The sequence below is a fragment of the Hyperolius riggenbachi genome, chromosome 9, assembly GCF_040937935.1.
Source record: "Hyperolius riggenbachi isolate aHypRig1 chromosome 9, aHypRig1.pri, whole genome shotgun sequence".
NCBI lineage: Eukaryota > Metazoa > Chordata > Amphibia > Anura > Hyperoliidae > Hyperolius > Hyperolius riggenbachi.
Window position 1 is genome coordinate 100,151,560 of NC_090654.1, and position 26,356 is coordinate 100,177,915.

The window sequence follows — 26,356 nt, forward strand, 5'->3', positions numbered from 1 at the left end:
AATTTTTTGCACCCTTTCAGACCCTAAAACTTGGAAAAAAAATCAAGCTGCCACGGAGATCTGCAGCAGTTACAGTAATCACTCACCTCCCTGGCTCCAGTGCTGCAGTTAGACCTCCATCCTCCGGGTGGCGCTGCAACTCGTCATGACAGCCATCGATCTCACCAGCAGGAAGCAGAGCCCCGGAGGAGAGGAAGAAGAATGCCAGCTGACGGTGGGGTTCCCCGGGAGGTATGTAGAAACGCTCCCGCTGCGCGCATTGCTCTGCATACAGCCTCCGGCGGCAACCCCGAGCAGAGGTCAGGATTACCTCTCTTAGCTGCAGTTTTCCGCCCCGACCCTAGCTTGGGATAACCACCAATGAGGTTAATGATTGTTACTCGATCGCCGGAATGATATTGTGTGGAATGAGCACTGTACAGGCATGCTGCTTGGTTATGGCTGAGCTGTGTGTCCTGCCAATAAAGAGGACAAGAGAGACAAGTGAGCAGCAGACGAGCGAGCACTGTCCTGAAGGCGGGTAAATACAAGCACAACTCCAGAGCAGATGGTATAGTGGCCACACTTTTTAAAGCGGGATTGTCAGCCACAAAACAAAATTCTATTTAAACACTGCAGTGTGTTTAAAATGCTGCCAGAAATCACTCCCTGCAAGTACAAGCTCTTCAATCTATTCAGGAATCTCTCTGCTGTTATTATATTTTCTCAGTCCCCCAGACTCTTCTGTGCCATTGCCAAAGACCCTCCCACCTTCCTGCTTCTCAGTGATTGGCTGAGCATACTGCTGCCTAGCTAAAACAGGATTCTGTGCTCACTCAGGTTTACAAGCAAGGCTGAGGTGACTCAGTGATTGGAGGAGAAAAGAAAAAAAAAGTTAAAGGGAAGAAAGGACATCAGTATTTAGCCTCAAACTGTGGGCAAAGGACATGGTTCCCACCAGGAACACAATTCTCTTCATTTACTATATAAATTTCACTGAAATCAAAACGTAGACAGTACAACGCGTGCTTAATGTAAGTAGGTATTTATCTACTTATATATGTTTTTTTCCCCGGCATAGTATGGCTAATCCTACTGCTTTAAGGGGTGCATACATCATGGAGGCTATGGATGTCAACATGGAGATAGGGAGGATGGATTGAGGGGGCATAATCAATGTTTTCCTGTGTATGGGGTGGCATGTTTTATAGTACAGCAGTCATAGCATTATCAATACCTCCAAAGCAAGCATGAGTTCTTACCCTGAGCGACGCTTGTTGGCCCTCTGTACCATGGAGCCTCCAGCCTGTGCACTGGAGCCTGGGTTCCCTGAGGCCACTCCCAGAGGCGAGACATCCGATGCCATCTCTACAGCAAGGAGACAAGAGAAGGAGCTGTAGTTAAAACTTTACTTTTTATGGATAAAGTACATAAGGCTCTGCTAGGCAACATTTCTGAAAAGATAAGGAAAGTATTGACCATGTGATATTTCAGCCTTGCACTGAGAAGTGTGGAGAGACACTATGGGCAGTACGGTGCCTTAGTGGACAGCACTCCTGCCTTGCAGCGCTGGGTCCCCGGTTTGAATCCCAGCCAGGTCAACGTCAGCAAGGAGTTTGTATGGTCTCCCCATTTCTGCGCGGTTTTCCTCCGGGCACTCCAGTTTTCCCCTATATCCCCCCCCAAAAGAACTTACAGGTAAGTTAATTGGCTTCCTCTGAAAAAAATTGGCCTAAGACAACAACAGACTTATGACTATGGTAGGGATTAGATTGTGAGCTACTCTGAGGGACAGGTAGTGACAACATTATATTCTATGTAAAGTGCTGTGGAAGAGGTCAGCGCTATATAAACACGAAATAATAATAAACAATACAATTAAATGTGAACTTTAAAGCTGGCCAGACACGTCTAGATTGCCATTGATGTAGCAAAAACAACTGACTCCTTTCTGGAGCCATATTACCCTATCCAGAGCATACACAGAACGTGTGAACTGCCGGTTAGAGTGAATTGGTCTGTTCTACCGTACAGGTCTGTTGCTCCGCTTGCACACACGCTGGAAAATAACCCAGCTGTAAACTCAGTGTGATCCAACCTTGAAGAGAACCCAAGGTGAGAGTGATATGGAGGCTGCCATATTTATTTCCTTTTAAACAATACTAGTTGCCTGACAGCCTTGCTGATCTATTTGGCTAAAGTAGTGAACTGAATTACACCATAAACAACCATGCAGCTAATCTTTTTTTTTTTTTTTTTTTTTTTTTTTAATTGTTTTTTTTTTTCAGACTCAGCGTATTATCATGCCCGGACTTCCATCAACATGACTTCACAGCCGTGCTCCTGTGTCCCTGGGCGCATCTTCACATCATAGTCTGAATCCACTTATATAGACATAACACAACAGCAACAACAACAACAACAACAACAAAAAGAAGAAAAATCACACGAGGAAAAATATTATAGTAGAATAGAATAAAATAAAAATAAATAAAAAAAAAAACAACCACCAAAAAAAAAAAAAAAAAAAAAAAAAGAAATGCCCTCACCGGTCTTATAGGTATATGAGAGGAAAAGCTACTAGGAATGGGTGCAAATCCAGCCGCTGAGTGTGAATCCCTGAAAGATTGATGCATTACACCACTTATAGTATCTCACAATAGTTGCAGGGAAAATCGGAACCATAAATCGGAATCAGAATCGGAAACCGGATCTGCAGTGTGCAGGGGAACCCCACACTGCAGCCGCTACTACAACAGCTCTAAAATATCAATGCTGCACTGTGAGTACCTCCTTTCCCCTTTCTTTTTCCCTTCTCTTCTCCTTTGTAATTAACACCATTGTGATATAAGCCTTAGATAGGGCTGCACAGTTTTTCGGTTTAAAACCCAAACCGCGGTTCGCGACAAGACGACCCAGCAATCGCCAACATCCTCGGCCCTTGCCCGGCTCGCTGCACGCACTCGGCCAGAAGCAGCTAATCTGATCAGTTCCGACAATATTGTCAGAAACCCCCGACTGGCTGCATGATTGTTTAGGGTCTATGGTTGAAAGTATTAGAGGCAGAGGACCAGCAGAGCAGCCACGCAACTGGTATTGCTTAAAAGGAAATAAATATGGCAGCCTCCATATTATTCTCACCTCTGGTTCCCTTTCAGGCTGGTTTCAGACTGTATTCTGGTATCAGCAATGCGGTGCGTCACGCCCATTGCACCGCCCCAAAAACAACAGGCCTTCAGGGAACACCACCATGGTGTTCCCTGCTTGGCAATCATCCAAGCAGGAAGTGACACATGCTTGCTGTCACTTCCTGCTTTGGGAATGCGGAAGTGCACAGATGCATATTGTAAAAATAAGAACTGGGAACTTTTTAAAAAAACACAAACACTGGTCCACATGACAGCCCAGGGGCCCCAGGTCTCTCTCATTCACTGGGGCCCTTAAACCACCATGCGACACCTTGAGGGAAGTGCGGGCAAGCCCTGGACCTCTCACCTCCAGGGAACTCACCCCACCACCTCTAAACTGAATGCCAACTGCAACAAACACAATTGCTAACTTCCAGTCAGAGCAATATCATGCCTCTATCTGGCCAGCAGACCCTAGTCAGCCAATCAGGTGCACTGTCATACACCCTTTGCCTGCTGTACCATACCTAGCAGGAATTACATAGATTAGCATTCAGGTGGGAGGCTTCGGTTAGACGCAATCGTGAATTGCGTCGTTTACAGGGACGCCCCGTGTAGGCACATCTCCCACACGGTCCCCTCCCTAACCACTCACCTGTCAACCGCATCGTAGAAGCTGCAAAAAATACATTTAAAATCACAAACACTGGTCCACATGACAGCCCAGGGGGCCCAGGTCTCTCTCACTCACTGGGGCCCCCAAACCACCATGCGACACCTAGAGGTCAACTGCAACAAACACAATTGCTAACTTCCAGTCAGAGCAATATCCTGCCTCTATCTGGCCAGCGTCTGCTGGACAGATAGAGGCAGGATATTGCGTCTGCTGGCCAGATAGAGGCAGGATATTGCTCTGACTGGAAGTTAGCAATTGTGTTTGTTGCAGTTGGCATTCAGTTTAGAGGTGGTGGGGTGAGTTCCCTGGAGGTGAGAGGTCCAGGGCTTGCCCGCACTTCCCTCTAGGTGTCGCATGGTGGTTTGGGGGCCCCAGTGAGTGAGAGAGACCTGGGGCCCCTGGGCTGTCATGTGGACCAGTGTTTGTGATTTTAAATTTATTTTTTGCAGCTTCTACGATGCGGTTGACAGGTGAGTGGTTAGGGAGGGGACCGTGTGGGAGATGTGCCTACACGGGGCGTCCCTGTAAACGACGCAATTCACGATTGCGTCCAAACGAAGCCTCCCACCTGAATGCTAATCTATGTAATTCCTGCTAGGTATGGTACAGCAGGCAAAGGGTGTATGACAGTGCACCTGATTGGCTGACTAGCCTCTGCTGGCCAGATAGAGGCAGGATATTGCTCTGACTGGAAGTTAGCAATTGTGTTTGTTGCAACTTTTTAAAAAAAACTCTGCGTCGCCAGAGTAACACGACTTCCAGGCCGACGCAGATCGCCGCAGGAGCCACATAGTAACGTAGTTCTGCGCTAGCGTTAGATAGGCACTTCCGGCGCAGCATACTGCAACGTGGGAAGTATGAACTTCCCCATAGGGTTTCATAAAGCTGTGGTAGCCACGCCAGTGTGAAAGGGCCCTGAAGAGGACTGTGCACCTGGAATCACATTTTTTAACACGACCCCCCTCCTCACCCCCATAAGGGAGGCTTGTGGTAGAGAACGTCCCGGGGGGGGGGGGGGGGGGGGAGGGGTGTTGTATTAAAAAAATAATTATTCCAGGTGCACAGTTCACTTCTTAGAGGTTTCCTTCAAAAGAACTTATTCGGTTGCAGAAAGTAAAATCATGAAAAAATTATTGGAGTTGACATTAAATGAACTATAAATCCACTAATGATGCAATGTTTTTTGTCTGCTCTTACCGAATCAATGCAACAGAAGGGTAAAAGGATTTAGTATGTTATTCTATAGCAGAGATGGCTAACCTTGGCACTCCCCGAGTTATGCTTAGAGCTGTCAGAGTATTGCAATCCCTCATGGGATTTGTAGTTCCACCACAGCTGGAGTGCCAAGGTTAGTCATCACTGTTTTATAGGATTGTTTTGTTGTGCATACATTGGCAGATTGCATCTGTGTATAATGTGAGAATTTCCCCCCCAAAAAAAATTGTTGCAAAAAACGGGCAACTGGTATTGTTTAAAAAAATAAATAAATAAATAAATATGGCAGCCTACATATGCCTCTCCTCACTTCAGTTATACTTAAAGCAGGGCTTTAAGTATACCAACTCCTCAGTTTATGAAACCACCGACTCCAACTCAGACTTCAGTCTAATACTTAAAGGGAAGGTCCAAGCAAAATAAAAAAATGAGTTTCACTTACCTGGGGCTTCTACCAGCCCCATGCAGTCATCCTGTGCCCTCGTAGTCACTCACTGCTGCTCCAGTCCCCCACTGGCAGCATGCCGACCTCGGAGGTCGGCGGGCCGCATTGCGTACATTTTTACGCATTCCCGCTAGTGCAGGAACATTAACACATACATTTTTGCGCGTTACTGGTTCAATGCGTAAAAATGTACGCATTGAACCAGTAACGCGTAAAAATGTATGTGTTAATGTTCCTGCACTAGCGGGAATGCGTAAAAATGTACGCAATGCGGCCCGCCGACCTCCGAGGTTGGCAAGCTGCCAGCGGGGGACTGGAGCAGCAGTGAGTGACTACGAGGGCACAGGATGGCTGCATGGGGCTGGTAGAAGCCCCAGGTAAGTGAAACTCATTTTCTTATTTTGCTTGGACCTTCCCTTTAACAGGGCTGTGGATTTGGTACAAAAATCATCCGATTCCTTAAAGCGGATCCGAGATGAAACACTAACTATAACAAGTAACTTGTCTATATATCTTATCTCAAGTTTAGATAGTTTACACAGCATATCTAGCTGCAAAAGTTTAAAAAGTGTATGATTATTTATTCCTGTGATATAATGGGGGCAGCCATGTTCCTTTTGTCATATTGTCACAGGCTAAGGGCCCTTTTCCACTAGCAATCGCTAGCGTTCACGCTGAACGCTAGCGATTGCTGAATCGCAATTACCGGCGATTCCCCGACGTTCGCGGCCGCGATTTTGCTATGCTATGCACTGCATAGCAAAATCGCGGCAAATATCGCTCCGCCGCGCGTTCGCGTTCCCGGCAAAAACGAATCGCGGTAGTGGAAATGACCTACCGCGATTTCTATGTTAAAAAGCAAACCGTAGCGATTGTAAAATCGCTAGCGGTTTGCGTTTTTGCGATTCAGCCAGCGCAAACGCGCTGGTGGAAAAGGGCCCTAAGAGCTGGAGATGGTATCAGATTTCTTGTGTGTAAATTCAGTCCCCTCTCCTCCTCCCTCCTCCCCTCTGCCTTTGAAATCAATGGCTAGTAACACTTCCCCCTCCTCCTGCCCAGACTGAACTCCTGTAAGCCCTTGCTATTGTCTGAAAGTGCCTTGGCACTCTGAGGGCTGTGGGCGTGGCTTTTTAGTTTATAGGGAATTAAACTATTAAAACAAAAACAAAAAAGTATTTGGCTTGAGGAATGCCCTATAAACTATAGGAAAGGGACACAATTATGCAATGAGTAAAAGTTCATCTCGGATCCACTTTAAGTAATGAAACCACGACTCCAACTGTCTGTCGCTGGGGGTGAGTTGATTTACCGGGCGGATCACTTGAGAGTTGGGGGGTTACTTTACACATGCCTGATTATCGTCTGAGGTGGTCATTATCAGCCACCCCAGACGACTTTAGTCAGGCATGTGTACGAGCCTTTAATTTTAGTGCAGCCATATTATGTATCATCACAGTATTAAGGGTTAAAGAAACAAACACATTAAGTACCCAAAGATTTAGTTTTTAAAAAACGGGTCAATCAAATTTTGTAAATCACTCCCTGGCAACAAAATTGTAGGTTTGTTGGGGTGCAAAGGAAGAAAAAAAAAAATAATAAAAGATTAAAATTTCCATTTCAATCTACAACCGCTTGCCCCTCCTATCTTCCAGGCTGCAATGGAAACACTGTGAAATGAGTGTTCTATATGCACATAAAAACAAAACAAGCAGAGAGAATATTGGCCATTAATCTTTGCAACACACAGAGTCAAACTGAAACCGCTGAGTGTGTTCCTCACAAAAGTGGGATATCTCTGTAACAATGCTGACTGGTTGAGCCACTGGCTTCATGAATGGAATCCTGTTCATTGTGCTCATTGTCAGGGTTTTCTCTAAATAGGGAGAGCTATTGCTACGCTTTTATACACAAAAACCCTTATACTGTGCAAATGAGATAGACGGCTGCACTGTGAACTAAAGAAACCTGACATAAGACAAATAGAGGCCATTATCATGGTTTCCTTTTAAATATGCAAATGACCTGGGATTCAAAAAGTAGTGAACAACCAACCCCCATCCATTGATATATACAATATATACACTGGTCCTACCCATCGCCCAGGAGGTTATCACTACTGAGATCTCAGTATACTGCTCTATGGTGACCTGTAAGCACATATAAGGTGGCCATACACCTGTCGATCTGCAATGAAATAAACTATCAGATAAAACCTCTCTGACCAAATATGATCAGAGAGGGATCTGTTCCCGCATACCTATTACATAGCCGCCGGTATATTTCGGCGCAGGGGAAAGCCGATAAACGGCTTACCCTGCTCCTGCACCGTCTGCTCCAGTCCCGGTGGCATTAACGACTATTTCCCCTTCAGGCCACCATGGATAGTGGGTGAAAGACATAATCTGGCTTCCAGCTACTGCTGGCGGACGAATTACACTGTTTTTGCAGTGATTTGTGGTCTGTCTTCTGATGGCGCCCAAATCACTCACTGAGCGCCGCTATAGCCGTAATTCCTATTATAGCCTATGGTGGTGCCAGCTGTGCCCAAATCTCTGTTTTTACAGCGCTCCAGCGCCTGCCTATACACTGCAGACAGATTTTTCCAGGACTGTGGAGTCAGAGTCGAGGAGTCGGAGCAATTTTTGTCGGAGTTGGGAATAAATAAATAAATTTAAACTGTAATTAAAATAAAAAAAATACTATAAAATATTCTATTTCTCACATAATAGTCATCATAAATTATATATACAGTAATAGCTGTGCTTATCCCATAAAAATAAAATAATCAAAAATAGTTACTTGTGCTGCTTCAATAAAGCAGTCCCCGTATTTTTTAAAGTCAGATAGACATATCTGATTGTGACTGTATATATGATGTGTACACAGGAATCTCTTTATATATACTAAATAACATCTGTGTTGTAAGAATAAAGCCTGATGTGTAGCTGTGTCACTAATAGAGATGGTCAATGAGATGGAAATAATTCTGCGTTGATGCTGGTTTATGCAAATGTATGCACTCCTTTTGACAATGAAATCAAATAATTTGATTTGTTAAAATTTGGTTTGGCGACTACGAATTAGAGGGTACCTGAGACAGATGAAAAGAAAAGGTTTATACATACCTGGGGCTTCTTCCAGCCCCCGTCATGCTAATCAGTCCCTCGCTGTCCTCCTCCACCACCTGGATCTTCTGCTATAGGTCTCGGTAATTCAGCCATCAGCGCAGTCTGGCCACGTGCCGCTCCCACAGCCAGGAGCGTTCTGCATCTGCACAATAGTGCTGCGCAGGTGTAGTACGTTCCTGGCAGCGGAGTGTGTGCATGCGCACTACGCCCAACTGGCTCAAGTACCTGGGCTCATAGCAGAAGATCCAGGTGGCGGAGGAGCACAGCGACTGGATTAGCCTGAAGGAGGCTGGAGGAAGCCCAAGGTATGTATAAAACTTTCATCTGTCTCAGGCCTCTTGCACACTGCAAGCAATTCAGATTCAGATTCCGCTTTTTAATCTGTTTTTACTTCCGATTCAGATTCAGATTTGCAGTTTGCTCCTTGCACACTGCAAATCTGAATCTGAAACGGAGGTAAAAACTGATTAAAAAGCGGAATCTGAATCTGAATTGCTTGCAGTGTGCAAGAGGCCTCAGGTTTACTTTAAGTTACACAGTAGTACTATACGTATGCACTCCCCACAGAGCTGCAGGGAATCCACGGTGAATGTTGTGTACATTGAACACAGAGGTGTTGTCTGTCACCCATAAACCTGGTTTAGATTGTGCATGAAGAATGTGTAATGGAGGAAGAATCACCTCATTCTAATTTCTCCTGCAGAGTACCTGCACATCACTCCTACATGTACCTACAGTTACATTGCCTAGGGCCTGATAGATGTTCTTTGTTACTGTCTGTACCTTCTTCAAGTACTCTTACCAAGAAGTAGTTTTGGGCCTCGTTCACATCTATACAGCACAGCTGGCCGTGCAATTGGAACGCAACGTGTACAATTGTATGCCGTCTGCGATGCTACCTGCCGCACTGCTGATCCCATCCATTGACAGTGAATGGGTCAGCTCTGCGTTTGCGGGTAGAATGCATGCAGCAGTACGCAAGCACATCGTACTGCTACGCAGTGCATTTAATGTGAACGCGTATGATGTGGTAACATCATGCAAGAACGGCAGAAGAGTATAGACAGCCCTTCTGCCATTCTTGCATTTTGCCACGTCATACGCGCTTCCAAATGCGCACGGAAGCACATATGATGTTAACGAGGCCTAAGTCTATGACTAAAGGTATTAGAGGCAGAAGATCAGCTGGCTAGCTCCATATCCCTCTTAGTTCAGTTGTCTTAAAATTCCTAAGCGTTGGCAGTTAAGAGATGCATTTTATGTTACATACTTTCAATCAACAAGATCGTAATATGCACATTAGAGTCTAACCTGAGGAGTCAGAGGATTTTTGTACCGACTCTACAGCCCTAGATTTTTCAATAGATTTCAGCTTGAAATATACTGGAAATCCTCCTAGCGCCTCATGTAACGCGTGTCTTTTCCCAAACCAGTGGTGAGTGTTGCAGGGTCACTTGTCACGCCGGCGCAACTTCAGGCCTCCTCCTTTGTCTTTGTGAAATACCACGGCAAGCACCTGTAGTGACGTCACCAGGGCTGTAGAATCGGTACAAAAATCCTTAGTTTATGAAATCACCAGATCAGACTCCTCTACAAAACTACATGCGGCAGTGGTATGGGTGCTCGAAGTGGCAATTGAAAGAGAAACAGGAGGCCAGGAGTCACACCAGTGTGACAGGCAATCCTGTAACACTCACTAGGGGCCCAGTAAGTACACAAACTTGGCGGGAGACTAGGCCCAGTAAGCATGCATACACTTGGCGGGACACCGGGTCCGTCGGTCATCAGGAAATCAACTGCGGTTACCACCGTGTACCCGACTGTGCCCTATCGACCATAATTTTTAGCATGCCCAATTGACCATTTCAAATTTAAATCAATCGAAATGATCATGATGATCAATGCTGTAGCACTTTAGTGATCGAATCAGCTTGATATCTATGCCGGAAATCAAGAAAACGTAGGGGCACCCTTACCTTCTACTCCCTCAATTATAGATAACTGTTGGAGTCTGAGGTCAGGTGACTGAGGCAGCAATTACACTTGACACATTTGAGTGCCAAAACACCCTGCAAGCGTGATTCTCCCAAACTGAATTGATGGGAGACTGCCAAAAAAAAGTAAGCACAGCCAACATACCAGGTATTTAAACACGGCAATCCAGTATAGTCCTTCTTTCTGGGGAGTATGGCTATCATACCTACATTTTTCTCCACTCATTGTATGGTGCTGAGCATATATATCCATTAAAAGGCAGAGAATCAGTATGACAGCCAGGGCAAATTGCACTAAAATATCTGCTATTTCTCTCAGTTCAAGTTGCCTTTAAACTACTTTAGGAGCAAGCTGATTTAAATCTACACCCTGTTTTGGTGGGCAACTGGCTGGCAGGGCGTAGATTTCAATTAGCCACCGCGTGCGTGCATTCGCCGTTTCCATCACTTAATCCCTGCCGTCTCTCGCCGCAGCTCACTTGCTCTGCCTGTCTCTATGACGGCAGAGTGCTATGAGTAGGTCAGGAGCCGATTTCATTGGCTCCTGGCCCTGTCTTTCAATGTAAGCAACGCCCATTGGCTTACATTGAAAGACAGGGTCAGAAGCCAATGAAAGCGACTCCTGACCGGCTCACCGGAGCTCTGCCGTCATAGAGATGGCAGAGTGGGTGGCCCAGGTTCCCAACGTGCGGAGGTGGGTATATGCGGCAATTCGTTGTTATCTGTCAGGATTCCGCCGTTTTTGTACCAGCGGTCTCTGGTCCTCAAAGGGGCAGAGACCGCTGGTACTTAAGTGGTTAAACAATGCATATTGCCTGCCTGGCTGTCTTGCTTATTCTCTGCCTCTAATCATTTTAGCCCTAGACCCTGAAGCAGCATGCAGATGGTAAAAAAAAAAAAAAAACAACCTTTAATAACATCGGTGTATTCTTCCTGAAAACAACAATGCTTTAAGCTGCTTTCACAGTGAAGGGCAGTAACAGGAAAACAACAAGGGCAGGGATGTGTCTTGCTGTAGATATAGTGTTTTTGCATGGACTTTTATTTCCTCATTACAGAGAATAGTGAGGTCATCATATCCTGCCTGCAGACACTCCAGTGTATAGCACTGCCAGATTTTGTCTCTTCCCTAAAACACCTCATAAAAGGGAAACAATACCTCAAGCTTGACAATATGCAGAAAATATGAGCGACCAACAATATACTGCATCCAGGACAACTGAAGAAAATGTACTAATTTTCCTTGGCACAAAAAAAAGGAGTAAAGTTGGCACTTATTTACAGAAGGTGCAATAATAAAGCTGAGAGAAGAGAAGCATGCCACAGCCAAGCACAAAAAGGACTATGTAGATAAATGGAGTAAAATAAAATCTCTACAAAGAGAATATAAAATGACCCCATACCTGAAAAATCTCAAAAACTCTCAAGAGAGGCAAAACCTGAGCTTCTACAGACTGAATGCTCACAACCTGGAACTCTAGTCTGGAAGACATAGACAGACGTACAAACCCAAGGAAAATAGACTATGCCAACACTCAGGACTGGAGTTACAACTCAGGAGCCTGTAGGCACATCCATTCTAGCACCCTAAACTCCGCCCCTTAAACCGCTCACACCCTCCTGTACAATTACAAGAATATATCTGCTAATGTCCCTGATGATTACCAAACCAAAGTCCTCAATATAAACTAGGCTGCTAATCATAGAGCCACCACCCTCCTTATAATACATGGCAAAAGCTGCAGAAGGACGCAGCCAAAGCAACCTCTAAAATACACCACTTCCCTAACATTAAGGGGACATCTTGCTTTCATTTCCCCTTTCCCTTGTAACTACAGCCTAGCAGACCACAGCTTGCTGTGCTAAAACCAGCCTAACAGGCCCAGAGGGTGCTGCAAGGACAGCACTGCGCAGAGCTTTTGATAGTTTCCCATGTTTCCTGCTCATTTGTAGTCATTCTTTCCCTAGCCAGCTGACATAATAAATCTGTGTTCTTTATTAAAGAAACTTCCAACATCTTGACTGTCAAAACTCAGCACCAAAGGAATTTGCAGAGCAGAGTTTACGGGAAAGGGGTTTATAACAAGACGTTACGCGAGTCTTTATTGGCAGGGAACTATATTTGTGTGCGTGCTCACTGCAAATATTCACTGCTGCTGGACAATGCAGTCTGTAGCTGTTACATTAATCACTAGGAAACAGTTGTTTGACAAACAGCAGTGCTACTTTTGTGTGTACCAGCCAAAATCTCAAGTCTGCTGCTGAAATGTCAATGGTATAGCTTTACTTAAAGACAACCTCCAGCCAAAAAAAAGGTCTGAATGGCAATACATATATGTAGTCTATGCACTGTGTACAGTTAGATGAACATATAAAGTTTACATCTGGTACATCATATTGGATAGAACAGACTCACATCTATATCTGTAAGTAGCACTTCCTTATTCCTCCTGAAGCTGAAAGCATTGTACCCACCTCTTCAGCCTGGTTAATTCCCTGCCCCTCCCTCCCCTGCTCTCTGCCTGCCTGGATCAAATGACTTCTCTTTTCACAGCGTGTAGGAGAGAGAAGACACCAGAAAACTGCTGCAGCCTATCTTACAATGTCTGTCTGCTATAATTCTTATTTCAGATGTCTGTCTGTCTTCCTAGATTAGATTACATGGACATGAGGGCTGGAGTAATGACATCAATCCCCAGCATCCTTTGCACCTATGGTTTGGAAATACAAAAAAGGGCCTGGGCCCAATTTCACTCTGGGGGCGGGTATTTCAAGACCATATGTGGAATACGGACCCTGGGAGTGAGAAAAATCACACTTTATCGTGTGTGACATAAGTTATATATTTTAGCAACTTATTAGGTATAAACCAAACTGTAATATATAATTTAGGTACTCTTTAAAGAGACACTGAATAAATCTCGCTTCAGTGCTTATATTCAGCAGGGGCATGTGTGCCCCTGCTAAAACGCCGCTATCCCGCGGCTAAACGGGGGTCCCTTACCCCCCAAACCCACCCCTGCAAAATCTACGACCAGCTTGGTCGTAGATTTTGGTGCTCTTGAGGCAGGGCTAACGGCTGCAGCCCTGCCTCTCAGCGCCGTCTATCGGCGCTGACGTGAAGAGGGGGTCAAGATGAAGAGAGGAACATCTATACGTGACTAAAAAACCCTCTAGTGACCTGCATCTCAGTGTTCTCCCCAGGGCTAATTAAGTGGGCGGGCCGCCCGGCTGATTTGAAGCCCCGCCCGCCTGTTGTCATGTGCTTGCCTGGAGCTTCTAGTAAACTTCACATAGGAGCGCTCCATTGCCTGCTTTCAGTCAGCGCCAGCCTCGCACAATAGCAAAGGCTGACACTACACTGCAGGAGCGCTCCTCTGCCTGTCAGCTCATGTGTTCTGGTGAGACAGGGAGGGATTGGCTGGGCGGGTTGTAAGGGGCGGGACTCCTGTTCCGATTCTCCCTTCTGCTCTCCGAGTATTAGGATCTATTTTATTACGGTGCCTCTCACTCTCGTGAATGAAAACAGAGAGAGCAGTAAAGCAACAAAAAAAAAAAAAAAAAAAAAAAAAAAACTGATACAGCAGCAGCTTCCAGGAGTGAGATAAGAGCCACGTGGGTCTCCGGGACAGCCTCAGAGCGGCTCATGTAGTCTCTCCTTCTCCTCCAGGTAAACAACATGCCTGTGTAGTTGAAAACGGCAGCTGCACGTTTAATCCGGCTGGAGGGAGACACGGAGATCAGGAGAAGTGATGCCCCTTCACACCTCTGCATGTTTATTTATTTGCTGTGGGGGCAGAGGAGACACAGCCATGCAGAGCATCTGTCTGTAAAAAGGCATCCCCCTGTGCACTTGTCTCCTGCTGTGTGTGTTTCTCCCTGGCCCCAGCTTTGTATCGTGTCTGTAGTGCTGCCCCTCCCCCTGCACACTGGGGACACTTGGTGGAGCTGAACTCTTGCACAGGACAGAAGGAAACAGAGAAATGCACCCTGTATTTACACAGTTTAGCCTGTCTAATTTGATCTCTTTCTGTGTTACATGACTGCAGAGAAGCTCATTTGAAAAGCACTAAATGTTAACATGTCTGCTTACAAGAAAGCAGGAAGTAGACACACTGCAGATTTATTGCAGCATTTGTATCAGCTGTAACAAAGAAATGTTTTTCTTTAAAGGACAACTGAAGTGAAACTGATATGGAAGCTGCCATAATTATTTACTTATAAGCAATGCCAGTTGCCTGGCTGTCCTGCTGATCCCCTGCCTCTAATAATTTTACCCTAGCCTCTGAACAAGCATGCAGCATATCCGATGTTTCTGATCATATTGACAGATCTGACAAGATTAGCTGCATGCTTATTTCTGGTGTGATTCAGACACTACTGCAGCCAAATATATCAACAGGGCTGCCAGGCAATTGGTATTGTTTAAGAAGAAATAAATATGGCAGTCTCCATATTCTTCTCACTACAGTTGTCCTTTAAAGGTTATGCTGTTGTGCATCTTTTAGAGCAGAGAGCAAGTTCTCTGTTCAGGTCTGCTTAAAAAGGGACCTGAGCACCTTAATCTGAAACAATCTGCTAGGTACACACAATGCAATTTTCTGACAGATCTACTGTCAGATCGATTATTCCCAACATGTCCTATCTGATTTCTGCACGATTTCCTATAGAAGTGAACTGAAAATCAGATCAGGCATGTTGAAAATTGTCGATCTGACAATAAATCTGTCCGGAAATTGCATTGTGTGTACTTAGCAGGTACATCAGTTTGCCTCCTCATCCTCTTTTTATTCTGTAAGCAGAGTTGCATTCCCCCCTCGCACGCCACCCGGCTACTTTTTCATGCCACCCGGCTGGAAAAAAATTCTGGGGAGAACACTGCATCTTATAAGATAGGTGCGCAACAGGCGAAGGGAAAGGGTTATAGGCGTTGTCCCGGATGACAATCAGAAGCTCCATTACCGGTAGGTCTAATAGGAGTCTTTCTCTAATTATCATCCGGGACAACCTGAGAGATAGTCAAGAAGTCTTTTCGAGAAAAAAAGACTCACCTAGGGAGGGACCACCGCCTGAAGCACCTTTCTGCCAAACGACTGATCCTGCTGCGATAATACATCCACTCTGTAGTGTTTGATAAAAGTAGATGCGTTGGACCATGATGCCGCTTGACATACCTGCTGAATGGTGGCTCCCGCTCTCTCTGCCCAGGAAGTTGATAAGGAACGGGTAGAATGAGCCTTGATGTTAGACGGTACTGTACAGGCCCTCCCCTTATAAGCTATCGCTATGGTCAATCTGATCCATCTAGCAATTGTATGTCTGGAAGCTTGCTGCCCCCTGTTCTTTCCCGCAAACAATACTAACAGATTATTTGACTTTCTAAATTCTCTCGTTCTAGTGAGATAGACTAAAATAACTCTTCTGACGTCTAGACAGTGAAAACTTTCTTCCCTTGGTCCTGAAGGCTTAGAACAAAAGGAAGGTAGAACTATTTCCTGCGATCTGTGAAAGGTAGAGGCTACCTTCGGCAGATAAGTAGGATCCAATCTAAGCCTTACGCTATTCGGACAAATGATCAAAAACGGGTCCTTGATAGATAAGGCTTGTAAATCGCTTAAACGTCTAGCCGACGTTATGGCGATCAGAAATGCTAATTTGTATGTTAAAAACTTTATATCAATATCCTCAATTGGTTCGAAAGGAGCTTCTATTAGGTCATTGAGTACTAATGATAAATCCCACTGGGGAAAAATCTTCTGCGAGACTGGAGAAGATCTCTGTAGGGCCTTGAAGAAATTCTTTACTAATTCTTCCTGTGCCAGGTGTCTATCTAGAAGAATGGATAAGGCTGAACACTGAACCTTGAGGGTACTAGGTGCTAATTTCATATCAAATCCATCCTGGAGAAACTCCAGGACAGAACTAGTCAAACCCTGACCTTTTGAACGTGCTTCACACCAAGCTGTATATACCTTCCAAACCTTACGGTATATCTTCTGAGTTACCGGCTTTCTACATTTCATAATAGTTTCAATCACCTTTTCAGAAAGTCCCTTGTTTCTCATTATTACCCTCTCAGGATCCAGGCCCAAAACTTGCGGAAGAAGTACTATCGGAGGGAATGCGTAACATAGGTTGAATTCCCAAGGAAGACTTAGCGCGTCCAATCCCAGCGACTTCTGGCATTTGTGGAGGGAGAAAAACAGCTTCACCTTTGCATTCCGCGGGGATGCAAACAGATCCACTTCTGGCACTCCAAACCTCTGTGTTACCATTCGGAAGACCTCCGAATGAAGCTCCCATTCCGAATGGTTTATTTCCTGCCGGCTCAAAAAATCCGCCTCTATGTTGAGGGCGCCTTTTATGTGAACCGCAGATAAAGATAGAACTTGGGGTTCTAGCCACTCTAGAATTTCCGCACAAAGGGACATCAGATCTCTTGACCTCGTGCCCCCCTGTTTTGATAGATACGCCACCGTCGTGATGTTGTCGGAAAATATTAAGACATGATTGCCTTCTATCAGAGATTTAAAAGATAGTAGGGCCTCTAGAACTGCCATCAGTTCCCTGAAGTTGGACGACTTCCTTCTCATTGAGGGTGACCAATTTCCCTGAGCATGATTGCCCAAAGCTGTCGCCCCCTAACCCCAGGAACTTGCGTCTGTAAAAATCTTTATCGGATCGTTCTGCCTCCAGAATCTCCCCTTGTCCAGGTTCTGCGCCTCCATCCACCAGGATAGACTGTATCTTGGAATAGGGATTAGTAGGTCTAGGGAATCCCTGGATTTGTCCCAATATGCCAATAGCAGCGTCTGCAGCTCCCTGCTGTGCGACTGGGCCTAAGTGACTGCTGGGATGGATGCTGAAAATAGGCCTAAAACTCGCATGATTAAATCGGAGAGAAGACATCTCTTGACCAACCATACTCTCTACTTCCGAATGGATTTTTACAATTTTCTCTGGTGGTAAAAAAAATCTTTTTCTCCACTGAATTTACCTTGTACCCCAAAAAGGTGATTTCCTGCCTTGGAGACAGGGCTGACTTCTCGTAATTTATAATCCATCCGACCTGAGACAGGGTTTTGATTACAATGTCCCTGTGGATTATGAGGAGATCTTCTGATTCTGCGACTACTAGAAGATCGTCCAAGTATGGAACAATCGAGATACCCTGAATTCTTAAATTTTTCATTACCTCTGCCAGGACCTTCGTGAATATACGGCAATAATTGACAGCGAAGCATCAAGTTTTGGGCATTTAGTCAATTTATCAATTTCCGCCTGAGCAAAGGGATATTTCCTTTTGGCCGATTTGGGAATAAATAGGGGCCTCTCAGGATTTTGCCACTGGGAAGAAATAATTTCTTGCAAGGTTTTGTGAATGGGAAAAACTCTACCCAAAGATTGCCCCAATCCCGAATAAACCTGGTCCTGAGGGGTAATATCTGGGATAGGTTCCTTAATCTGTTTTGTAGTATAAACCGCCTTTAATAACTCAGAAGACTCTTCAGGAGAAAATAAAAATCTAGGGGTTTTAACAATCTCTTCCCTATCCGAATTCTCAGATAAGAGTTGATCCTCCTCCTGAGATCTTGTCTCAGAAAGTGCCTCTCTTCCTCCTTCTCCTCCTCCTCCTGTTCTCCCTCTCCTTCAGCTGCAAGTGCACCCGAAGGAATGGAGGAATGAGAAAACCCTCTGGTAGAAGGCCCCGGCAGGGATTCAGCAGGAGGAGGTGGTACAAAGGATTCTTTAAATTTATCCAGTGTCTCTTGCATGTTCTTGTTAACAGACTCCATAACTTCCTTTAAAATATTAGAGGTCTGAGAAGCTACAATGGATTCCGTACAAACTTGACATATATTCCTAGGGGCCTCTAAAGATATTTTAGCATTGCATAGGCCACATCTCTTATATTTTGGTGGAGCATTTTTAGACTCAGTTCTTGCCTGAAACACAAACACAAAGATGATAAGATACTGAGACACCATCTAAGGAAAATGGCAGAAAAAAAACACCCTCCAACTGGAGGACTCACCACTCCAGAACCTAATGGTTGCCCCTGCGAAGTGGCTTTGGAAGCGGGGTTTGGGGCCTCCGTGTCACGCTGCTGCTGAGGCTGTTCCCCCTTCTGCGGCTGAGACATCCTCTCGGATCAACTGCCTCACCGCTAATGCTGCCACTGCTGCCTGCAGGTTTCTGCAACGGAGACGCCAGGAGCACGCCTGTTTTACTTCCTGGCTCTCCGCTCCACCCCTTCCGCGGCCGCGTGACGTCAGTACGCTTACGTCTTCTGCGTCCAACGTCACTGGAAGCCGCCTCTAGACGCGGATGCGCCTTGCAGAGCCAGCGTCTAGATGAAAGGGGAGCAGTGTGACGGCCATAACCCACTCAGAGGTCGCACACTGCCTATTACGGAGGTCCTGTGCCACCTCCCGCAACACTTCGCCACCGAACCTCCGATCAAAGGACTCACCCTTTGGTGAGTAAACAAAAAACAAACCAGGAGCTTGCTTCTTAGCGTGTTTCCGCGCGGAAACACAGATGAACTGAGGAGTAAGGGAGGGCGGGGGCTTTTAATCTTCTTGGTTAATTGTGTTTCCACAAATCCGGGGCGGGACCGGATCTCAGGTTGTCCCGGATGATAATTAGAGAAAAATCGTTATTCTTCAGTGAAAATTCGCAAAAAGCATAAAATTGTTTATTCTGCCGCGAAACTTCACAAAAAATGTGAAAATTCACAAACTTATTACAAAATGATTTTCAATGACATTTTTGCTCGAAAGTCACATTTTACATTATTTTAGCAAAAAATGATTGCGAAAAGAATATCAGCATTTTCTGTCATCATTGGCTATTCACTTTCCACATCAATCAGTTGCAAGACAGGTGGAAGTTGTGATTTCATAAGTTCCATAAACAATTGGGGGCTGGCCAGGTTGGTGGCAGAGGCGTTGTCGCTAGGCCAATTCCTGACAGGGAATCTGCCTGCAGTGTGTGAGCAGGCAACAGATCTCTCAATGATCAAATCTGATTGAAGAGAGATCTGGCTCTTGGTCAATCTGCCTAAAGATTTTTAGATGTAAATGTGGCCATACATCAGGTGACTTGGTGGCCAATCAACCGATTTGATTATTATAATCAAATGAAAATCTGTGCCACCAAGTGCAAGCCCGACCAACAATTCGACCAATTTCGAGATGATGCTGCAAGATGTTGGGCGGACTTGCTAGATTGTGTGCATGTGCGGCAGGAATGGCGTTCAATTTCATGACAATCGGCGAATGTGAGGAAACCCCTAGCGCTGTCCCCCCTAATGAAAAATGTCCCCCCCTGGTGCCCCGTGCAAGGTATAAGTTTCCTGTCCACGGCCTGCGCTTGCCACTCCGCTGCTCCGGGTGCATTCCCCTGTCCATACACGCACACCCCACGTCAGGGTCGGACTGGGACACTAAGAGCCCACCAAGGAAGTTTCAGCCTGGGGCCCACCCCCTCTCCTCCTCCCCCCCCCCCATTTTGGGCTCACATACACATGTACTCTACAAATTTTGCATGACTTTATGGTAGGGAATAGATTGTGAGCACTTCTGAGGACAGTCTCCAATAGCAGCGGGGAATAGCGCCGCAGCAAAAATAAATGGGTGTCACCACGCACTGGAACATCGGCGTGGTCATGATGAGTCATGGGCAGACTTAAAAAAATAAATAAATAAAAACACAAAATAAGTAGCGGTGTTATTCACAGAGATTAGGTCCGACCAGATACATTTCAGATAAAATATTCAAGTAGTTACATGCCTCATGATAATTCATCAAGTAGTCAAATGGCAGCAGATACCCCCACAAAATGCAATCAGGCTGGCGGCAGATACCCCCACAAAATGCAATCAGGCTGGCGGCAGATACCCCCACAAAATGCAATCAGGCTGGCGGCAGATACCCCCACCAAATGTAATCAGGCTGGAGGCAGATACCCACACCAAATGTAATCAGGCTGGCGGCAGATACCCCCACCAAATGCAATCAGGCTGGCGGCAGATACCCCCACCAAATGCAATCAGGCTGGCGGCAGATACCCCCACCAAATGCAATCAGGCTGGCGGCAGATACCCCCACCAAATGCAATCAGGCTGGCGGCAGATACCCCCACAAAATGCAATCAGGCTGGCGGCAGATACCCCCACAAAATGCAATCAGGCTGGCGGCAGATACCCCCACCAAATGTAATCAGGCTGGAGGCAGATACCCACACCAAATGTAATCAGGCTGGCGGCAGATACCCCCACCAAATGCAATCAGGCTGGCGGCAGATACCCCCACCAAATGCAATCAGGCTGGCGGCAGATACCCCCACCAAATGCAATCAGGCTGGCGGCAGATACCCCCACAAAATGCAATCAGGCTGGCGGCAGATACCCCCACAAAATGCAATCAGGCTGGCGGCAGATACCCCCACAAAATGCAATCAGGCTGGCGGCAGATACCCCCACCAAATGCAATCAGGCTGGCGGCAGATACCCCCACCAAATGCAATCAGGCTGGCGGCAGATACCCCCACCAAATGCAATCAGGCTGGTGGCAGATACCCCCACCAAATGCAATCAGGCTGGTGGCAGATACCCCCACCAAATGCAATCAGGCTGGTGGCAGATACCCCCACCAAATGCAATCAGGCTGGTGGCAGATACCCCCACCAAATGCAATCAGGCTGGTGGCAGATACCCTCACCAAATGCAATCAGGCTGGTGGCAGATACCCTCACCAAATGCAATCAGGCTGGTGGCAGATACCCCCACCAAATGCCAACAGGCTGGCGGCAGATACCCCCACAAAATGCAATCAGGCTGGTGGCAGATACCCTCACCAAATGCAATCAGGCTGGCGGCAGATACCCCCACCAAATGCAATCAGGCTGGCGGCAGATACCCCCACCAAATGCAATCAGGCTGGCGGCAGATACCCCCACCAAATGCAATCAGGCTGGTGGCAGATACCCCCACCAAATGCAATCAGGCTGGTGGCAGATACCCCCACCAAATGCAATCAGGCTGGTGGCAGATACCCCCACCAAATGCAATCAGGCTGGTGGCAGATACCCTCACCAAATGCAATCAGGCTGGTGGCAGATACCCTCACCAAATGCAATCAGGCTGGTGGCAGATACCCCCACCAAATGCAATCAGGCTGGCGGCAGATACCCCCACAAAATGCAATCAGGCTGGTGGCAGATACCCTCACCAAATGCAATCAGGCTGGTGGCAGATACCCTCACCAAATGCAATCAGGCTGGCGGCAGATACCCCCACCAAATGCAATCAGGCTGGCGGCAGATACCCCCACCAAATGCAATCAGGCTGGCGGCAGATACCCCCACCAAATGCAATCAGGCTGGCGGCAGATACCCCCACCAAATGCAATCAGGCTGGCGGCAGATACCCCCACCAAATGCAATCAGGCTGGCGGCAGATACCCCCACCAAATGCAATCAGGCTGGCGGCAGATACCCCCACCAAATGCAATCAGGCTGGCGGCAGATACCCCCACCAAATGCAATCAGGCTGGCGGCAGATACCCCCACCAAATGCAATCAGGCTGGCGGCAGATACCCCCACCAAATGCAATCAGGCTGGCGGCAGATACCCCCACCAAATGCAATCAGGCTGGCGGCAGATACCCCCACCAAATGCAATCAGGCTGGCGGCAGATACCCCCACCAAATGCAATCAGGCTGGCGGCAGATACCCCCACCAAATGCAATCAGGCTGGCGGCAGATACCCCCACCAAATGCAATCAGGCTGGCGGCAGATACCCCCACCAAATGCAATCAGGCTGGCGGCAGATACCCCCACCAAATGCAATCAGGCTGGCGGCAGATACCCCCACCAAATGCAATCAGGCTGGCGGCAGATACCCCCACCAAATGCAATCAGGTTGGCGGCAGATACCCCCACCAAATGCAATCAGGTTGGCGGCAGATACCCCCACCAAATGCAATCAGTTTGGCGGCAGATACCCCCACCAAATGCAATCAGTTTGGCGGCAGATACCCCCACCAAATGCAATCAGGTTGGCGGCAGATACCCCCACCAAATGCAATCAGGTTGGCGGCAGATACCCCTACCAAATGCAATCAGGTTGGCGGCAGATACCTCCACAAAATGCAATCCGGTTGGGCGGCAAATACCTTCACAAAATGCAATCAGGTTGGGCGGCAGATACCCCCACAAAATGCAAGTTCCCCCAGCTTGGAAGGGGGGGCAGCGGGCACAGATCAGCAGGGAAGCCTCCCCCCCTCAGTTAGGTAGGCAGCAGCAGGTCTCAGCCCCCCATGCTGGAAGTGAGGGCAGCAGACACAGAGTGGCGGGGAGGGGGGGAAGCCTCCCTCCCCTCTCTCACCTAGGGCCCCCCCCCTTCCGCGCTCCCCCGTCCCTAATAGCAGCCAGCAGCGGCAGCGAGCGCAGGAATCACTTACCATCCGAGAGTCAGATCCATAGCTCTGCGTGCCGCTGGCTGGTCTGGCCTCCTGCACTGCACTGTCCAATCACGCTCTCACAGGAAGTACTGTGAGAGCGTGATTGGACAGTCAGTGCAGAAGTCCAGACCAGCCAGAGACACGCAGAGCTATGGATTTGACTCTCGGTCGGTAAGCTATTCCCCGCTGCTGCTGCAATTTTGGAGGGAGGGGTAGCGCAGAAGGGGGGGCCCCTAGGTGAGGGAGAGGGGGAGGCTTCCCCCCTCCCCACCACTCTGTGCACAATTTCCCCCCTTCCAGCGCTTAGCCCCCTCCTTTTCAGCATTGGGGCCCCCAGGAGGCGGGGGGGCCGGGGCCCACCGATGGGACCATCGGCACTTCGGCAGCTCAGTACAAGCCTGCCCCACGTGGTTTTCTAGTAACGGCGCACATGTGATATAACACACGCGCGCCCTTACTAGGAAACCACATGGGGCGCGTGTGTATGCAGAGGAGGAATCCCAGAAACCAGTTGGGGACAAGCGCAGGCCACGGACAGGTAATATATACTTTACACTGGGCACATTGGAGACATTTTTCATTAGGGGACAGCTTCGGGGTGGCGAGGCGGACGGATGCTGCACACAAGGCCAATTCTGGATCAATTTCAGCGTGAAATTGGTGGAGAATCGGCCTGCAGTGTATGTGCTGGCGACAGATCTCTCTCCTATCAGATTTGATAGGGATTTGTCTCTTGGTCGAATCTTCCCATACATCGTTAGATGTATAGCTACCTTAACAAGTATCACTTGCGCACTATCAGAGAGGAGCCATATTTGCTGAATACATGAGTTTCTGCATTATCTTGTCTTGCTTAATGGCCCTTTGATTTCAGTCATCAGCAGCTTATTTGTTTCAATAGAATTCACTACCTCCTGGTATTTAAAGCCCAATGCACATCTGCTAGGCAACTAGTATTGTTTAATACGTCAGCCTTTGTCTCTCACTTCAGGACAGGTTCCCTTTAGACAACCAGTTGCCTGCCACTCCTGTGGAATTTTTGGGCTGCAGTCGTGTCTGAATCATTCACCTGAAACAAGCATGCAGCTAATCTTGTCAGACTTAAGTCACAAACATCTCATCTGCATCCTTGTTCAGGGTCTTTGGCTACAAATATTATGCCTCCGACAAACCATGCAATTTCCCGCCAGCTCGACAGGTCTAATCAATAATTTCCAACAGGTACAATATGATTTCTGATCAATTTCACGATCACTTCTTTACAAAATCAATAGCAATACCAGGTTAACGGAGGCACTTGGTGAGGGATGCATCAGCGTTCTTGGGGCTGGAGGAAGCCCGGGTAAGTATAAAATCTGTAGTGTGCCCATCTCAGGCACACTTTAACTTTTTTTTTCTACTTCAGGTACCTAAATGTTATAATTATTCTTCTGCATGAGCCCTACGTTACTCAATAACATTTTATACCTTGTGAATGAGTAGCAAAACTGGTATACCAATAGGTCACTCATCAACACGTCTGTCACAGAATACAAAACTGTCACTGTGCACTAACAGCAGGACTATAGCCCAATGTAGTGACAGAATATCAGGCGCTTGCTCTGTAGTACGTGTGTGAGATATGTACATATACAGACAATAGTTACAGATAGTGATGGTCAAGTAGATGCACATAACTTCAAGATGATGCAAATTTATGTACATTTTTTATGCAAATCTAGGCAGCTTGAAAATGAACTGATCAAATGTTACCTCAGCAGGATTTGATTGGTTCATTTTCAAGCTGAATAAATATGCATCAACTCAAAGTTATTTGCATCTACTTGACCAACTGCTTGTCATTGCCAATATGCCATGTGTCCACAAATAATTCCGGGTGCGGCGCCTGTCGCACTTGGCGAAATAAAGTGATTCTGATTCTGATTCTGATTCTGATTCTGATCACTAGTTACAGAGTACATAAAGTATGAAAAAGCCAGAGCCCGCATAAGTGAGGACCCCTGTGATTAGGCTCCTCCCCCTCCTCTCCAGGGAGCACTGAAGCCCAGTCTATGTACACACAGTAATCCCCACTGAAGTCCCTTGGCCTCCCTCACCCTATTAAGCCCTCACCTGGGTGGGCCGCGGCTGCCATCCCCGTGACGTGTTCCGGCGCACTCTTCTCCGTTCCCTCCTCCCGGTGCCCGGTAATAAGATGGCGGCAGCTATCCAACGCACTCTTTTTTTCCCCAAAAGTAAACGGGAATATGGGTCGTACAGTGCAACCTATCCTACCACTGATGGGGCGTGACGTACGCGGAGTGGCAGCACTTTCAGCAAATAGTCGTCACCGGCAGGTGCCAGGTACCACCCAGAAACAAAAGGGTGCGGCTAGCAAGTTAGGTTAGTCACGTCGCAGGGAGCTCCTACGTAAATGCCTTGTGATTGGGGAGAAGGGAAAGAGGCTGTGGTGATTGGCTGCTGAAATCTCAGCGAGGGATTGGACGGCAGCTCAGAGACGGAAGGGTCTAATTATTCAGAGAGGGAGATGTAGTTGTGTGTGTGTTGCGTCTGGTCAAATCATCATGGGGTATTTGCTATGTATATTCAGGCGCAGAAACCGGGCAATACTTCTTTGCAGAGGGCCAGAACGAAGTCCAGTAATATAATTTTATAATCTCTTATGAAATGTCTATCCTGTAGTTGCAATTTTCGCGTTCTGCTGCCTGAACGTTTAGAGAAGAACATGTTTTAGGGACCCGAGCACCAGTATATAAAGTCATAGAGTAGCCTGTTGGAGGAGGTGGCTAGCATTACTTACCTGCGGTGGGCGAACAGTTGAATTGGGTACAAGATGCATCCTGTTTAAATGTGTATCCGCTTTAATAGCAGGTGGTCTCAGCATGGTTAAGGGCTCTGCCTCTGACACAGAAGACCAGGGTTCGAATCTCGGCTCTGCCTGTTCAGTAAGCCAGCACTAATTCAGTAGGAGACCTTTGGCAAGTCTCCCTTACACTGCTACTGCCAATAGAGCGCGCCCTAGTGGCTGCTGCTCTGCTCTGGCGCTTTGAGTCCGCAAGGAGAAAAGCGCAAAATAAATGTTATTTGTCTTGTCTATCATTGGATCTGTCCCAGCGTAAGGTTAGACGCCACTGGGTGGGGGGTGGGTTTGGTTAAGGTTAGTTACCCACAGGAGTAAAAGTTAGTTGCCCAGGTGGGTTAGATTAGTTGCCCACCAGGGGAGGGGGGGTTAATATTAGCCACTGCCAGGGGGAGGGAGTTAAGGTTAGGCACCACCGGTGGGGGGTGCTTGTGTAAAGGAGTTAGGCCATAGTAAAATAG

The 26,356-nt window shown here is 47.0% G+C and overlaps 1 protein-coding gene across 2 annotated transcripts in view; it reads right to left on the reverse strand.

Annotated features, from left to right (window-relative positions):
- ARNT (aryl hydrocarbon receptor nuclear translocator) overlaps positions 1-25,330 on the reverse strand; it is a 100,123-nt gene extending 74,793 nt beyond the window's left edge. For both annotated transcript variants that reach the window (XM_068253265.1, XM_068253264.1), the window contains exons 1-2: positions 25,148-25,330; positions 1,242-1,347 (exon numbers count right to left, since the gene is read on the reverse strand). In XM_068253265.1, coding sequence (XP_068109366.1) covers positions 1,242-1,347; positions 25,148-25,169 — 128 coding nt within the window. In that variant the 5' untranslated portion in view covers positions 25,170-25,330. The remainder of the gene's footprint in view (positions 1-1,241; positions 1,348-25,147) is intronic.
- Between the last annotated feature and the right edge of the window lie 1,026 nt (positions 25,331-26,356).